The sequence below is a fragment of the Suncus etruscus genome, chromosome 7 (genome assembly GCF_024139225.1).
Source record: "Suncus etruscus isolate mSunEtr1 chromosome 7, mSunEtr1.pri.cur, whole genome shotgun sequence".
NCBI lineage: Eukaryota > Metazoa > Chordata > Mammalia > Eulipotyphla > Soricidae > Suncus > Suncus etruscus.
The window spans coordinates 48,369,993-48,387,644 of NC_064854.1; the positions used below are offsets into that span (position 1 = coordinate 48,369,993).

The following is a 17,652-nucleotide window of genomic DNA, read 5'->3' on the forward strand; positions in this document are numbered from 1 at the left end:
GGGTCAGCCATGTGCACGTTTTCCCATTGTGTTATCACTCTAGCCTTCACTTTTTTTTTTTTTCTTTTGGTTTTTGGGCCACACCCGTTTGACGCTCAGGGGTTACTCCTGGCTATGTGCTCAGAAATCGCCCCTGGCTTGGGGGGACCATATGGGATGCCGGGGGATCGAACCACGGTCCTTCCTTGGCTAGCGCTTGCAAGGCAGACACCTTACCTCCAGCGCCACCTACCCGGCCCCTAGCCTTCACTTTTAAAAGGAAAATACAGGGGCTGGAGTCATAGCATAGAGGTAGGACATTTTCCTGGCACATGGCCAATGTGGGATGGACCCAGGTTCAATCCTCGGCATCCCATATAACCCCCCCGAGCCTGCCTGCCAGGAGTGATTTCTGAGTGCAGAGCCAGGAGTAATCCCTGAATGCCACCAGGTGTGGGCCAAAAACTAAAATGAAAATACAGATGCATATAGAATAGTTAGTATTATATATAGACTTTGAGTTTTCATTTAGTTAATTCCTTTTATGGTTTTCTCACTGGTTTTTCACAATAAATTCAGAATATTGCATATAACTTTTTTCGGGCACCCCCCCATTTTTTCGCTCTGTGTGTGTGTGTGTGTGTGTGTGTGTGTGTGTCTGTGTGTGTCTGTGTTTGTGTGTGTGTGTGTGGTTTGTTTGGCTCTGCATTCTGCACCATGTAAGAGTGAGGGAAGGAACTCAGGTTTGGCTTCTTTTGAACGCAGATGCTCTGTCCACTTTACTGTTCCATCCTCTGTTTGTACTCTTCTTACTTGAAATTAATTTTATGCTTTTATTTTATGCTTTTGTTTTTTTTTATATTTGGAATAGAACCTTCTCATTTCTGTTTATTATATAATTCACTCAATCCTTCTGTAACAATAGCATCTGCAAGATAATAAAATTTTGTCTAATCCTATCAGTTTGATAGAAAGCAATGTTTAATGAGAGCAGATGTCTTTTCAGCTGATTTCAATGAATGTACTATGACTATTCTTTTTTTTTTTTTTTTTTTTTTTTTTTTTTTTTTGGTGTTGGGTCACACCTGGCGGTGCTCAGGGGTTACTCCTGGCTATCTGCTCAGAAATAGCTCCTGGCAGGCACAGGGGACCATATGGGACACCGGGATTCGAACCAGCCACCTTTGTTTCTGCATCGGCTACTTGCAAGGCAAACGCCACTGTGCTATCTCTCCGGGACCAACATAACTATTCTTAAATATTATTATTAATTTTGGGGGGCCACGCTCGGTGATGCTCAGGGGTTACTCCTGGCTATGCACTCAGAAATCGCTCCTGGCTTGGGGGAGACCATATGGGACGCCAGGGGATCGAATCACGGTCCGTCCTAGTTAAGGCAGATGCCTTACCGCTCCTCGCCACTGCTCTGGCCCCTTAAATATTACTTTTATGTAATATATGGCACAAGAAATTTTCACATGACAGACCCAGTTATTTCCATTTCTTACAGCTAATCTTTTTAATTGTCATTACCTTGTTTTCTCTTTACCCATATCCGCACATAAACGCATTTATATATGTATACATACAAGCTAAACTGAACTACTTAAATTTTGTAAGACTTAATTATTTTCATGGCTATTACATAAATTATGGATTTTTGGCCATTTTTTCCATTGCTAAGAATATTTTCTTGCATTACCCTTTTATCATGCTGTAAGTAGTACCTCATATCACACATTCACAGATCCTTTGATCTCCTTTTCAAACTTTCTTAGTATACTTGGTTTTCTTAGTATACTGTTGTATTCAGTGGATGCTTTTCATTTTACTTCTAATATTTTTTAGTCTCATTCACAGTAACAGCCCCTCATCTTTACTATATTATTTGGCATATGCATGCTTTATATGGTTTAATTATGGTACATTAGGTAATTTTGGTTATTAGTTCACCTAAAATATTTAGAAAATATGAAAAAAATGTTAAAAAGAAGAGATCCTGCAGAGCCTTATGACTGTGAAAAATTATGGGAACAAAAAAATTATGGGAAAAAACACCCAGAGCAGAAACCTCTGATTTTTCTAGTCTAAAACTGTAGAATATGTTTCTAAGATGTTGAAATTTTTATTTAACTATAAAAGCTGAGAGTCATTCTGCAATCCTGCATCAACTAAAGGGAGAACACTTTAACAATTTACAGAACTTGATCCAATTTTAATAATGGGGATACAAGAAATATATGGGCTTACCTCCTTAGGCACTTAGGATTACCTTTTATTAATGCTGCTTAGAATACATTTTACAGGCCTTTATTTTGAAAAACATAATTTAGTTCCCTAATTAGCTGTTAAAATAAATATAAATAACGATCAAATTAATGTCTTCTTTTTATTTTTTATTCTTGGTTCACACCAGGCAATGCTCAGGGATTACTCCTGGCTCTGTACTAAGGATCAATCCAGGAGACCATGTGGATTGCTGGGAAATAGAACCCAGGTTGGCCACTGTAAAAGCAAGTGCCTTTCCTGCTGTACTATTTATTTCCCCAGGAATATTTTCTTAGACTTTTAACTGATTCTTTATTTTTTTATGTATGTATTTGAAGACTAATAGGAAAATAAACAAATACACATAAAATCAAGAACATGCGTTCACATTGACAGAAAATATAGCAGAATCATATTCATTGAAGTTTTAGATAATGGGGAGTTATCAGAAAGAAATTGAAAGCTAATTATTAGTATGTTCAAGGAAGTAGTGGTTAAAATTGGAAAATTCATTTGAAAACAAAATTGTAAAGAGAAAAATGGAAATCCTAAAATTAAAAAATAAAATTTATGACTGCTTAAAAGTTTTAGCAATAATCAAGACTTAGTATTAGAGAAAATAGTTGAAGTCAAAAGCTTATAATTAACTAACTGGAATGAAATGTTAGGAGATAAAATAATAAAAATAAAAGCAGATGTGGATATAAGACAAATGAAGCCATAAGACAATCTCTGTACATAATGAGCATCTCAAAGAAGAAAAAGAGTCATAAAGAGATAATGGTTGAAAATTAAAAATAATTGCTTTAATAATAAAAATCAGTTCCAAAACTAGCATGCCCATTTTTGAAACTATATTTAAACAAAAAAAAAAAAAAGAAAGAAAGAAAAGAAAAGAAAAGAAAAAGCATTCAAATAGGAAACTAAGATTACCATGAATGAGAGAGAGGGGAGAGAGAGAGAGGAGAGAGAGAAGAGAGAGAGAGAGAAAGAGAGAGAAAGAGAGAGAGAGAGAGAGAGATATGAAAAATATCTGCCAGAGAGGCAGGCAGGGAATGATGGAAGATAGAAATGAAACTAAGGATATTGGTGGTTGAAAATGTGCACTGGTGATGGGATTAACATTGAAACATCTGTATGACTGAAATTGAATCACAAACAACATTGTAACTATCTTACTGTGATTTAATTAAAATATTAATGAAAAGAAATGAATTCCAACCAACACATTAGAAATAATATAGAAAAATAGGAGACTACAAAGTTAATATTAAAAGATTGTATTTCTTTTGGGGAGAGTGTACACACCTTGGTTGTGATCAAGACTTATTCTGATTCTGAGCTCAGAGATCAGTCCTTATGGGGCTGAGAACTGGGAGTAATATGGGGTGCTGGGAAATTGAACATGGGTTGGCCACATATATGGCAAGTGCTTATCTCTCCAGACCGAGTATTTCTGTACACAAAGTTCTAGAAGTAAAGAAAAATAAAAGTGTCATTTAAGTATCCAAAGACATCAGATACCTAAGAACCAACTTTACACAGCATGTGAATGAAATATCCATAGAAAAATCACAAATCACTATTCAAAGAAATAGAAGACAAAAAAATATAAAACTATTTCATGGTCATGGACTCAACGAGAATCAACATCCTCAAAATGGTCATGCTCCCCAAAGCATTATGCAGGTTCAATAGAAGGCCTTTCAAAAACCAGTGATATTTTTCAACAAATTGGATAAACACTGCTAAAATTGTTTGGAATTCCCTTGAAAATCAAAAGCAAATTTGACAAAGAAATTAAATGGGAAACCATTGCATTCCCCAATTTCAAATTATACTGATAAATCTGTAGTAATCAAATGGTAGAATACAAGAATAAATGTAGTCCTTTAGGCATGTGGAATAGAATTGAGAGCTCAGAGTAAACCAACAGATGTATGAAAAATTTATTCATAACAGGTGCTATATAGAAGGCAGAGCGAAGAAAGTGTCCTCTACAAATGATGCTTGGAAAACTGGATACCACCTATAAAGTGTTACATTTGATCACTATTATTGGACCATATACAAAAATGAGCTTATTAAAATATATTGATATTACCTTGAATTAATAATTTTCATATGTGAAAATCTCCAAGATGCTGAATTCAAAGGATCCTCAGTGATTTAACTTCAGAAAAATAATTAGCATTATATAAAACTGAAAATTTGCTTGGTGAAACAAACTAGGACTAAAATTAAAAGATAGCCTACTGAATAAGAGAAAATATTTGTACTTTGCGTCTGATAAAGTACTAATATCCAAGTTACACAAAATACTTTTCCACAGTTCAACAACAAAAATAAACTCCATTAAAATAATGGAGAGAGATGAGTAGACATTTCCTCAAAGAAAAGATACATAAGCTAATGGATGTATGAAAAAGTTCTCGTTACTTATTACAGAATTGAAATCAAAACAGTGAGGTAGTACCTCATACCAGAGTTTATAACAAATAAAAAAAAGTAAAACACCATGCTCGGAAGAAATGAGGAAATTCTGATTTATAACTTGTGGGAATGTAAAATAATTAGGATTCTATAAAATATTATAGAGATGTCTCAAAAATAAAAATAAACTTTCATCACTCATATCTGCAGTATAATCAATGTAAGGGAACAAATGTCCATAGCAATAGATGCTGACATGTTTGAGAGGATACTATTGGAATGTTTTATACCTGAAACTCTTCTACTATCAATATTGTACCCATAGTGCCTAAAATAAAAGTATGTCGTAAAAAAGATTTGTTCACACTTATGTATAATAGACACTGTAAGGAAACAACCCAAAACAGATGAGTGGATAAGTAAGTTATAAATATACAAGATGGATAATACTGAGCTGTAAGAAAAGATAAAATCTTGCCTTTGGCTACTCCTTGTATAGAGTTCTAGTGAGGTCATATTAAGTGAAATTAGAAGGAGATGGACAAATACTAGATGATTTCTCTAACATGATATATATTTTAAAAACAAAGAAACGGAATGGACAACATCTTTTGATAGCTTGGAGAACAGTGAATAGAAAACTGGTCTTATACTAGTAGAGGGTTTAGGACACTATCATGCTGTTTGTAGTGTCAGTAATTTTGTACTCCACAAACATGATGGCAAACATTGTACCATGCAATAAAAAGTAAATAATGTTTAAAATATCTAAAGCTATTAAGCTATTTATCCAAGAACCCTATTGTGGGTAAAAATACTAAGAATACTAAAATACTGAGTCCTGGATTCAGTGCCATCACTCTTCATCTGCCCTTTTGTGACCAGCCAGGTTGGTATTGGGGAGGGAATAGAGAACATCATGCCTTAATCCCTTCCACCAAATGCAAATAGGATTTCTTTTTGGATATTTCCCTGCATCCTTCCAGGTCCCAGAGCCATTGTTGAATCTTTGTTTTCTGGGGACAATGAGGTCTGTGTCTGGGCAGGAACAGGGAGGTTTCAGTCCTAATCGCCTCTACCAAGTTCATAGGGGCCTCCTCGCCAGCCTCCCCTCAGTCTTTTTCTGGGTTCCAGTGCCATCACTGAAACTCTCTTTTTTCCCATCAGTCCTCTGTTTGTCAAACCAAAGTCTTTTCAATACTGTATATATTATAGACTTCCTTGCAATTGGATCTAGCACTTCTTTCAACATCCTGATACTCCAGCACTCTAAACCACTAAATGAAAAGATCAGTGGGGAAGCTAAAGAAGACATCTACTGTGAGGGATATGGATAGAAATCCTGGCAATTCTCCAATTCCACCCAAACACCTGAACCTTAGAGATGAGGACCTGAAATCAACACTTAATGATATAGCAATGGAAATCAAGGAGCAATGGAAATCAACTAGCCTGTAAAATTAAGAAATCTATAGAACAATTCAACTAAATCAAAGAAGAACTCTTTGAAAAGATGAGAGAATCCATACAAATGGAATTGAAGGAACTAAAAAACATGTTAGCAAGCCATAATGGTAGAATTACACAGGTGGAGAATCACATAGTCGAACTTGAAGATAAATTACAAGCCAGCGGTAATAAAGAAGTAAAAAATGAAAGGAGAGAAAACCCTGGAAGAAAATGTAAAGTACTAAATGAACAGACAAGAGAAATAATCTTAGAATTATAGGAATTTCTGAAGAGGAAGAAATGGAAAAGGGGAAGAACAATTAATGAGGGAACTTGTGCACCATTGAGAAAGAGGTTTCTCTGCAAATCCAAGAGGCAAAAGAGTGCCAAACAAAATAGACCATAACAGGCAACGCAAGACAATTAGTGATCCAAACGGCAAAAACAGAGAGAGAGAGAGAGAGAGAGAGAGAGAGAGAGAGAGAGAGAGAGAGAGAGAGAGAGAGAGATCGATTCTTTAAAGCAGTAATAGACAAAAAATAACTCAAGTATAAAAAAACAACGTAAGAATTAAACATAAGGTATGTAGAACAACACGCAGGTAAAACACTCCCTGACATTGAGACTAAAGGCATCTTCAAGGAGGAAACTAACAGTACTCTCTAAACAAGTGGAAGCATAGGTAAATAGATGGAACTATATTAACAGGGAAGCTTCTGCACCTCAAAGGAATTAGTGCCTAGGATCCAAAAGCCACCCACAGAATGGGAGAAACTATTCACCCAATACCATCAGATAAGGGGCTAATATTGAAAATATATAAGGTGCTGATAGAACTTAACAAGAAAAAAAAATCTGACCCGTCAATAAATGGTGAAAAGAAATGAACAGACATCTCCTCAAAGAAGAAATACACACGGCCAAAAGGCACATGAAAAAATGCTCCACATCACCAATCATCAAGGAGATGCAAATCAAAACAATGAGGTACCATCTCACACCACAGAGACTGGCACACATCACAAAGAACATGAATAATTAGTGCTGGCGGGGATGTGGAGAGAAAGGAACTTTCATTCAGTGCTGGTCAGAATGCCTTGTATTTCAGCCTGTATGGAAAACCATATGGAGATTCCTCAAAAAACTGGAAATTGGGCCGGAGAGATAGCATAGAGGTAAGGCATTTGCCTTGCATGCAGAAGGATGGTGGTTCGAATCCTGGATCCCATATGGTCCCTCTAACCTGCCAGGAGCGATTTCTGAGAGTAGAGCCAGAAGTAGTAATCCCTGAGAGCTGCCAGGTGTGACCCAAAAAACAAACAAAAACAAAACAAAACAAAACTGGAAATTGAGCTCCCATACCATGCCTATGGATATATACCCTAGGAACACAAAAATACAATTCAAAAATCCCTTCCTCACACCTATATTCATTGCAGTGCTATTTAAAATAGCCAGACTCTGGAAACAGCCAAGGTGCCCTTCAACAGATCAATGGCTAAAGATCTGTAGTACATATACACAATGGAATAATATGATTCCATAATATTCATCTGTCAGGAGAGGTGAAGTAATGAAATGTTCATATACATGGATATACATGGAATCTATTGTGCTAAGTGAAATAAGTCAGAGGGAGAGAGACACAGAATAGTCATACTCATCTAAGAAAAATGTTAAGAAATATTTTAAGAAATTTTAAGAAAATTTTTATTTAAAAAAAAATTAAGGGCATCATTGTAATGCCCAGAGACAATACAGATGAGGGCCGAAAGGACTGGCTCACAATATGAAGCTCACCACAAAGAGTGGTGAGTGCAATTAGGGAAATAACTATACTAACAACTATCTTGACTATCTTAATGAGTGAGAGAAGTAGAATGCCTGTCTCGAATACAGAGGTGGGAAGGAAGGAGTGGGGGGGGGGCATTGGTAGTGGAAATGTTGTACTGGTGAAGGGCAGTTTTCTGTTTATGACTGAAACCCAACTATACTCATGCCTGTTCTCATGGTGCTTAAATAAAGATTTTATTAAAAATAAAATTAAACAAGATCTTCCATTTGAAACAATCCAGGCGAGAAAAGAGTGGAATGATATATTCAAACTACTGAACAAAAGAAAATTCAACCTAGAGTCCACTACCCAGCAAAATTCTCAATTACATGTGAGGGAGTGTTAAAAACATTCTCAGACAAAAAAATAACTTGCAATATTTGTGCTAACCAAACCAATCCTAAATGGGCTATTCAAAGAGCAATTACACAAACCAAACCCCCAGTTGTAACAACAACCCTTCACAATATAATGGCACAACAGCCCTTTCTATCTATAGTTCCCTTAAATGTCAATGGATTAAACTCTTCCATCAAGAATGGAATTAGCTGTTTAGTTTCAGCAAGTGTTCAATCAACTGCTCTTTATAGATGTCTATAATAATGTTCTAATGCTTTTATCTACAGAAACGGGTAAAGAATGCATTTGGAAGCTATAGACTCCCGCTATAGTGCTCACTATAAGTAGTTTTAATGTCTCAGTTTTACTATGTTTACAATAACTGATTGATCTTTATGTCCACAATGCTACTTGTAGATATAAGTTGGTCACCCCAGTTCCACCTTCCAATTCTATATTATATTAGACTCAGAAGAAAGGGCTCATTATGATAATGCCATGAAAATAATTTTAATCTAATCATTTTCTACTTAATTTTGCCTGCTAAAATAATCTACTGTTTATGTCCACAGATAGCAATGGAAATGCAAACGCATGCCATGAACTCCAGTTACAGAGCTCATTCATTGAATATGTTATTGTAATCTGTTTTTGATTGTAGGTAGTTTACCATTATACCATAAGCTCATAATTTAGATTGCTTTAGGAAAGGAACCTGAATGCTCACGACCTGCTAGACGATATTTCATGGTGTGGACTCCTCTTACAGTGATATTACCATAATCATTTATTTTTTTAGACTTAAAAATTATGATTATTTTTAAGAATGCACTATACACAATCTAATCAACAAAAGCTTTCTTTAGTAAAGTTTACCCTCACCAATCGTGATTGGCCTAGAAAATGGAGAACCTTTCCATCTGACTTGGCAGCTTTATATTTTGTAAGCATTCTGTCCCATTTCACCTGGGTCAGTTTTCTACTACAACCCATGGATCAATCCTCAGTGTCTGTCTATGTGTGTGCATGAGTGTATGTGTTGGCCACCTCAGTGTCTGTCTAATGTCCATCTGTAATATATATAATGTCTATATTGTATACTGCCCTTTCCCTGTTAAATATAACCCTTCCTTCCCCCCCATTCTCTTAATACCTTAAAAATTCTTTTCTAACCCTTCACTCTCACACTCCCATCTGTTATTTACACCCATTTAACCATTTTTACCCTCAGTTCTAAACTCAGGAAGCTGAACATGCCTCCCACCCCAGCCAGCTGCCAGCCACCTCTCAAAGTGAAAAGATTAATTCTTTTTTTTTTTTTTTTTTGGTTTTTGGGCCACACCCGGTAACGCTCAGGGGTTACTCCTGGCTATGCTCTCAGAAGTTGCTCCTGGCTTGGGGGACCATATGGGACACGGGGGGATCGAACCGCGGTCCGTCCAAGGCTAGCACTGGCAAGTCAGGCACCTTACCTTTAGCGCCACCGCCCGGCCCCGAAAAGATTAATTCTTAGCCCGAGAAGAAGCTGCCACTGCCATTGCTGCTAATTGCTTCAGGCAGTCCTTTTTCTCCCATCTCCTTCACTGCAGACTGTTGCTTGCTACCAGATTCAGTTTCTAATAAGTCCCCAGCTTGAGGACATTTCCTGATAGCTGACTGCTGGGAGCCATTTTTTAAACTTTACAAGACCAAATCATAGGTGAAAGCTGTGCTCCAGATTTTATCCTATTCTTCCAGACTATTTCAAAAGACTTAAAGGGGACATGTATATCTCCTTTGAATATTTCTTTAGCTGTATTTCCTTAATAAGTGTAACACTGTCTCTCTTCTAACTTAGTGGCAATTTCCCCCATTTGGGGGGATTTATTTAGTAGGGGGTTCTAGTAGACAAGTTTCTCTAGTGTTCTGTGTTCAGCTTATAGTCAGGTTATAGGGATTGTTTAGCTTGTTTTTACCCCCTTATGTACAGTAGTACCATTTAGCATTGTTCCTTTTTTGCATAGGCACATTAAAATGGAGAAATCTTGCATGTGCTGACAAGTTCTTATCTAATAGAGATAGGAACACCTAAATATTATATTGCAGTGGTGCCTTACACCCTGAACACTTGTCATAGGGAGTTGGCTTAGGCTTCAGAAGATCAGATATTGGCCATTTAGCCCTGAACTTTGGACCCCATCTATGGAAACAGCACAGTTTTCTATACCAGTACCATGAATCGGACTTCTACCAAAGAAGGCCCTACTGCTGCCCTGGCATTGATTTATTCCAGAGTGCGTTCATATGACACACTAATGACTTGGCAACAGCAACAACCTGCTTTCAAATCAGGGTTCTCTGCATTGTTGTCTAATGGTGTGATGAAACCAGAAGATGCTCTGCATCACCCTAACTTCGACATAGGATCTGTACAGAAACTAGGATCTCTAACCACAGAAACCTGACAGCTACAACCGTGATTGTGAAGAGCTTTTACTGGGACAACAGAAAAAAACTTTGGGGTTAGACAACTTAGCATGCCCTGGAGCCTGAAGTTGTTTTTATGCCAGGATACTTCATGGGTAAGGTCTCCTTGTTTTAAGACCAAAGGTTATTCATTTCTGTTTTTCACAAGTTTTGCTGTGCCTATGCAAACAACAACAGCTGCCACACACATACCTTTTTTATTGTATTTTTTTATTTCTTATCTTTAAAAAAAAGCTTACTAAACCTTCTAATTATATTATTGACTTCTGATATTGTTATTATTGTTATTAATGACTGAAATTTAATGACAATAATTTCCACAAATAGACTTCCTACTGAACTTTCCTTTTTCTTTTCTTACATTTTATTTTTTAGTTTTCTTACTATTTTCTTTCTATTTTTCTCAATAACTTTGCTTTCCCTTATCTTAAAACAAATGTATTACAGTTATGTCAACTGTGTGATGCATTTTATTTAAATAAAAAAATTAACAAATTAATACAAAAATACCAAGAATAGTATTCAGAAATGACAATGGAAAGTCTTCAAAGCAGATAGAAAAAATATATATCCAGTCGAAGCAGCAACAAGTCCTCCAAAATAAAATAGAAATAATGACATAGACATAGAATATATAGAATTGGCAATAGTTGTGAATAATGGAATGTTACCTTTAAAAGTGCTAAGAAATAAATTCTCATAAAAAATTCCAAGAACAAAAGCAATTTGTCAATATTTCAGCCAAACAAGTGGTAAGGTGCTTGGTTTTCTTACAGTTTACTACAATTTCATCATTGGCACTGCTTAAGGGCTCCTGAAAATAATCAGGCATAGTTTTATGATTCCCTGAACACAGATCCAGGAGCAAGGTGCTTGAGCACTACTGTGCATACCCCAACAAATCTACCCTTCCCCCCCCCCAAAAAAAAAAACTGCAGTAAAGGAGTGTATTCTTCAGACAGGCTAAACTAATACTATGATGACAGAAAATATGAAGGAAGAGTGAAATGCAATTAAAATGTTAAGTAGGTCAGTAAAGCCACATTAGTGTTACAGGTACTACCATTCTAAATAACATTTTTGTTGTAATTATATAAAGAACAAAAATTATAGTTACACTTAAGTTGAGGTCGAAGGAAAAAATGGTGAAAATGCCTTATTTTATTTATTTATTTTTGGTTTTTGTGTCACACCTGGCAGCACTCATGAGTTACTCCTGGCTCTAAGCTCAGAAATCACTCCTGGCAGGCTCGGGGGACCATATGGGATACCGGAATTCCAACCACCGACCTTCTGCATGCAAGGCAAATGCCCTACCTCCATGCTATCTCTCCGGCCCCAAGAATGCCTTATTTTATTGTATTTTCTAATATTTAAATGCTAATGTATTAAGAACTATAATTAAAAGGTAGAGTGTTAGAACTGACAAAAAATAGAATTATTAAGTACTGAATTAAGATGTACTTTTAGTCTTTTATGCATATGACCTGGGTTTATTCTCCAGCATTGTGCCCCCCTAAAAGTCTGTGCTTTAATGCATTTATTTTTATTTTGATGCCAGAAATCAATATCCAGGGCCTCCTCCATAATGTATACTTTATAACTGAACTACATTCACAGCCCCAATGGATATATTTTAAATGTCATAGATTTTAAAAAAGATATCAAAAACTAGTAAGCATAGGAAGGACGGTATGTCAGATTTCAAAATAAAATTCCCTGTGGAATAAAGGGACTTTATAAAATAATGAGAAAAGGGCCAATTGAAATGAGTAATTTAACATTGAGTATGTATGCATGTAAAAGTTTAAAAGAGAAAAATACTATCCCACACCTGTATTTGGAGATGAAAACTTGAGTGTTACAGTTGCTCTCAAGTGATACTCAGGAAGCCCAAGCTCCTCTGTAATTCTCAGCCTGTAAGACTGGTCTTTCAGTGCCAAGACCAAAGGAGGCAGTACTTCTCAGGCTTTGTGATTCTGGGGATTAGCCAGGTGACCTAGGTGGTACAAGGAGGTGTCCCCGGCCACATTTGGAGTTTCTCACTGCACCCTATGATATCAAATTCAGTGATGCCCAGAGCGCTGTAAGATGCTAGAGTAGCTTGCAAGGGATCAGTAAGATATGTACTGCAACCAATGTACTTTTTCTCTGGTAAGACATGTACTGCAACCACTGGACTTTTCTCTGGACCCTTAACATTTTTTCACAACTTGATAAAATAACTAGATAAAAATCAGTAAATATTTAATAATACAAAGTACCTTGATATAATCAATATTTAAAGAATACACCTAAAAGTAGCAGAGTATACATTTTAAATGCACAAGGATAGATTATATATGACATTATAGAAAACTTAGTCTGAAATTAAAAACAAACTTCAAGCCTATAATGTAAATGCTCTTCAGGATCAGTTTCATCTTGGAGTAAATATGAGAGAATAAAATATGTTTGTATGCACATATTATACTGGAATAAACTATTTGTATTGATTTTATAAATATTTGAATTATTTCTATTAATGTAAAATTTTGCTTAATTTTAATAGAGAAGAATGGACAGAAGCTATTCAAGCAGTAGCAGACAGACTACAGAGGCAAGAAGAGGAGAGAATGAATTGTAGTCCAACTTCACAAATTGATAATATAGGGGAGGAAGAGATGGATGCATCTACGACCCATCATAAAAGAAAGGTAGAAAATAATAAGTTATTGCCCTACACAGAATTTATGTATGGATGAAATATAGTAAATACTGTATTTGCAGGGAAAATGCCAGTGCACATTGGGCAAAAATATTTGTACAAGTGTAGGGATAGATTAATCTGAAATAACTTGTTATATAAAATAAAATAATGCATTATTTTATAATAATAAAATAAATAATATTTTATTATTAATAAAATAAAATATTTTATTTTTTGGTGGGCAAACCTAGTTTTAATAAGGGCTTACTCCTAACTCTGTGCTCAGAAATTACTCTAAACTTGCTAAGGGGAGTTTATAGGGAACGTATGGTATGCTGGGGATTGAACGCAGGTTGGTAGTAGGGCCACATGCAAGGCAGGCACCTAACCCAAGCCCTTCTTAAAGCATCAATTTGATGCATTGGCTTAACATTTAGCACCCAGAATGTTGATAGAAATTGTTAGGTAGTTGTGACTTAATGTGTGTCACAACTTTATAATTTTTAACTTTATCTTTGTTATTTTTAATATCATTTTAGAAATTTGAAAAATATTCTCTAATCAGTTTATGCTGTTCATTTTGACACTTTGTGTGCTTCTGAATGTGGAAGTAGAAATAGCTATCTGTGTCCTAAGATTATAGTTATACTTTTTCTCAGTTTCTTTACCTCACAATTTTTAACAGAAAAATAAACAATCTTAAAAATAATGACTTGTTTTCTTAATGGCTGGTGAGCCACTGCGGGAAATTGAATTTTTCCCTCAGAGATCCAGAATAATATGTCAATTAATTTCTTATAATTATAAAATAATTTCAATTGGTATACGAAGTTATAAAGCAGAGTTTTTGTTGTAAAATTTGGATCGTAAGATTAAATGGTATTTGTGGTAAATGGTAAATGAGCATACTTTTATAATGTTTAACTATATTTGTTATAGTATAAATCTTCATGTAAGAAGTCATTATTTTTTTGTATTTAGGCCACAACCTGACAATGTGTGGTGCTTGCTTCTGGTTCTAGCAAAGGCATCTTATGGCAGGGCTTGAGGGGAACCTGTAGGTTCCAGGGATCAAGCCCAGTTTGGCCTTATTTAGGATAAGTGTTCTACCAGCTGAACTATCACTCTCATTTCTAAGAAAACATTAATTTTATAAAATCTTAAAATATTTTTATTTTGAGGGGCCAGAGGATAGTTCAGGAGGTAAAACACTTGCCTTGAATGCAGCCTCATTCATTAACTATGACCTTGGTTCAAATCCCTGGCATGATATGTATCTCCTGAACACTTATCAGTAGTCACCCAGCACAGAACAGAACAAAATTCAGTCCCTGATCACTGCTGAGTGTGACCCAAGCCTCACCATCTCAAGCATTTCTTGAATTTTCAGTTATCTTATCATTTATTCACAGTATCATAGTATTTTTGAGGTGTAGCTTCACTCCTGAGTCAATCCTGATTGCTCTGACCACCTTTGAGAAAGTGTCATTCTTCTTTTGTTTAAAAAAAATATGTTTATTTAAACACCGTGATTACAAACATGGCTGTAGTTAGGTTTCAGTCATAAAAAGAACACCCCCCATCTTTACCAGTGCAACATTTCCACCACCAATGCCCCCTATCTCCCTCCTCACCTACCCCCTGCCTGTATTCGAGACAAGGCATTATACTTCTCTCACTCATTAACATTGTCGTGGTAGTTGTTAGTATAGTTATTTCTCTTAACTGCACTCACTTAACTGCACACTGTGGTAAGCGTCATATCATGAGCCAGTCCTTTGGCCCTCATCTCTGGGCATTATTACAATAGTGTCTTTTATTTTTTTTAAAACCCATAGATGAGTGAACTATTCCTATTTATAAGAAGTTTCTTTTCTCTCTTTTAATCTGCAGGTTTTCACCAAGTTAGTTATCTTTGTTTTTGCCAGTTTGCTATCATTTTATCATATTTAATATATGAGTAAAGTCATTTAGTAATAGTCTTTCACTTTCTTGCTTCTTTTACTTAGTGTAATTTCCTAAAGATCCATCCTTTTTTGTTCCAAAGGTCAGTGGAGTTGTGAAGTGGGATGGACATGACGACATCAGTAGAGAGAAGCAAAACACTGATGGAGGGTTTTGGCTGGAATGTGTTATGCATAAGAGTCTATCATTAACAGTATTATAAATCACAGTGACTAAAATGAAAGAGTGGAGCACTAGTTTTACGTGAGGCTGACTCAAATTCAATCACTGGCATCCCATTGAAGGCCCATCGGGTAAGCCCTGAGAGCTGCCAGTTGTGGCTTCAATACCATGGAAAAATAATCATAATAACTCCTTGAAATCTTGAGTGCATGATTTCAAAGTATCCTCCTTTTAAGTTCTATAAGCATCTGAAGTTACATCTTAGTTTGTCAGTTATCCTTAACTAAATTTTTAAATCACTTTTATTTAATACATTTTTCATTGAATCATTTTTAATTGAACCATGAGGTAAGAGTTACAAAGGTGTTCATGATTGAGTTTCAGTCATATAGTGTTCAACATCCATCCCTTCACCAGTGCCTGTTTCCCACCACCAATGTTCCCAGATGCCCTCCTCCCTCCCTTGTACCTAGATGCCTTCCCCCTTACTTGCTTGCCTCTCTGGCACCTGGCAGATGTTCTCTGTCTCTCTCTTTCTCTCTTTCTCCATCCCCCTTTCTCTTCTATTTATCCTTTCAGGTACTGAGATTTGCAATACTGTTACTGAAGGAATATCATACACATAACTTTATCTCCTTTCAGCACTAAATCTCCTTGTCCAGAGTGATAATTTCCAATTTTTGTTTCCATAGTGGTCCCTTCTTTATTCTAACTATACTCTCTCCACCTTTTTGGCAAGCTTTCTACCATGACTAGACTTCCTGGCCTTCATTTTTATTGTCTTTGGGTAGTATTATAATATTATCTTCTTTTTAATATCCCACAAATGAATGCAATTATTCTATGTCCATCCTTCTCTGATTCATTTCACTCAGCACAATACGCTCTATAGTCGTCCAAGTATAGGCAGATTTCATTTGACTTCATTTTTCCTTAACAGTTGCATAGTCTTCTATTGTGTAGTTGTACCATAGTTTCTTTATCCACACATCTGTTCCCAGGTACTTGATTTGTTTCCAGATTCTGTCTATTGTGAATAGTGCTGCAAAGAATATTAAAATACAGATGTCTTTATTGCATTGTGTTTTTGCACCTCCAAGATATATTTGCAGGAGCAGTATTGTTATGTCATATGGGAGCTCAGTTTATCTTTTTTTTTTTTTTTTTTTTTGAGGAATGCCCATGTTGTTTTCCCAAAACTTTGGACCAGTCGACATTCCCACCAGGAGTGAATGAGAGTCTCTTTCTGCATGCATCTATTCTAGTTTTGGTGGTTCTTGTTCCTTTTGATGTTTGGCAGAATAATACTTTTTGCTGGATCTCAATTAAATGTGGGAAAATTGTAGTCTATCATTGAAAACTCGAGTCTCTTTATTTCTAAGAATCAAATTAATTTTGTTTCTCAGTAATTATACAATGGAAAAAAAACCCTATTTTCCACATGCTCAAATTTAAGAAATCTTGTGCCTTATATGTATAAATATATGCAGTTAATTTCAAGTTTGACTGTATGTAAATTTAAAAATACCCATTTGATCTTTTGAATTATAAACTATCTTGACAGTAACATGCTATACCAGCTGTATTTAAATCTCTGGAATTGCTAAAATTCTTCCTAGTACTAAGATTACCAATAAGATGCCATTGAGGCAGATAGAAGTTGAAAATGCGTAGTTTATTGAAATAAAGCATAGAGATGGTAAACAGATATATGGAAAGTGTTTATCATCACTGATTGTCATGGAAATGTAAATCAGAAAGACAATGAGACATCACCTCACTCTGTTACAATGGCCTATATTAAAAAGTTCAGAAATAACCAGTGCTGTTGGAGATGTAGTGAATAAGGAACCCTCACTCACTGTTGGTTGGACTCTAAACTGGGTCAGTCTCTATGAGAAACAGATGGAGACTTCTCAAAAAATTAAAAATAGATATAACATATGACCAGAGATTTCACTCTTGGTATCTCTTCCAATTACACAGAAAGGAAACTCTAATTGAAAAATATATGCACATCTATGTTCATTGCATTACTATTTATAATAGCAAGATATGGGAAGTGGCA

General features: G+C 35.7%; 1 protein-coding gene across 3 annotated transcripts in view; it reads left to right on the plus strand.

Annotated features, from left to right (window-relative positions):
- The window catches only part of AKT3 (AKT serine/threonine kinase 3), a 344,608-nt gene that overhangs the window by 176,799 nt on the left and 150,157 nt on the right, over window positions 1-17,652 (plus strand). For all 3 annotated transcript variants that reach the window (XM_049776508.1, XM_049776506.1, XM_049776507.1), the window contains one exon: window positions 13,320-13,464. In XM_049776508.1, coding sequence (XP_049632465.1) covers window positions 13,320-13,464 — 145 coding nt within the window. The remainder of the gene's footprint in view (window positions 1-13,319; window positions 13,465-17,652) is intronic.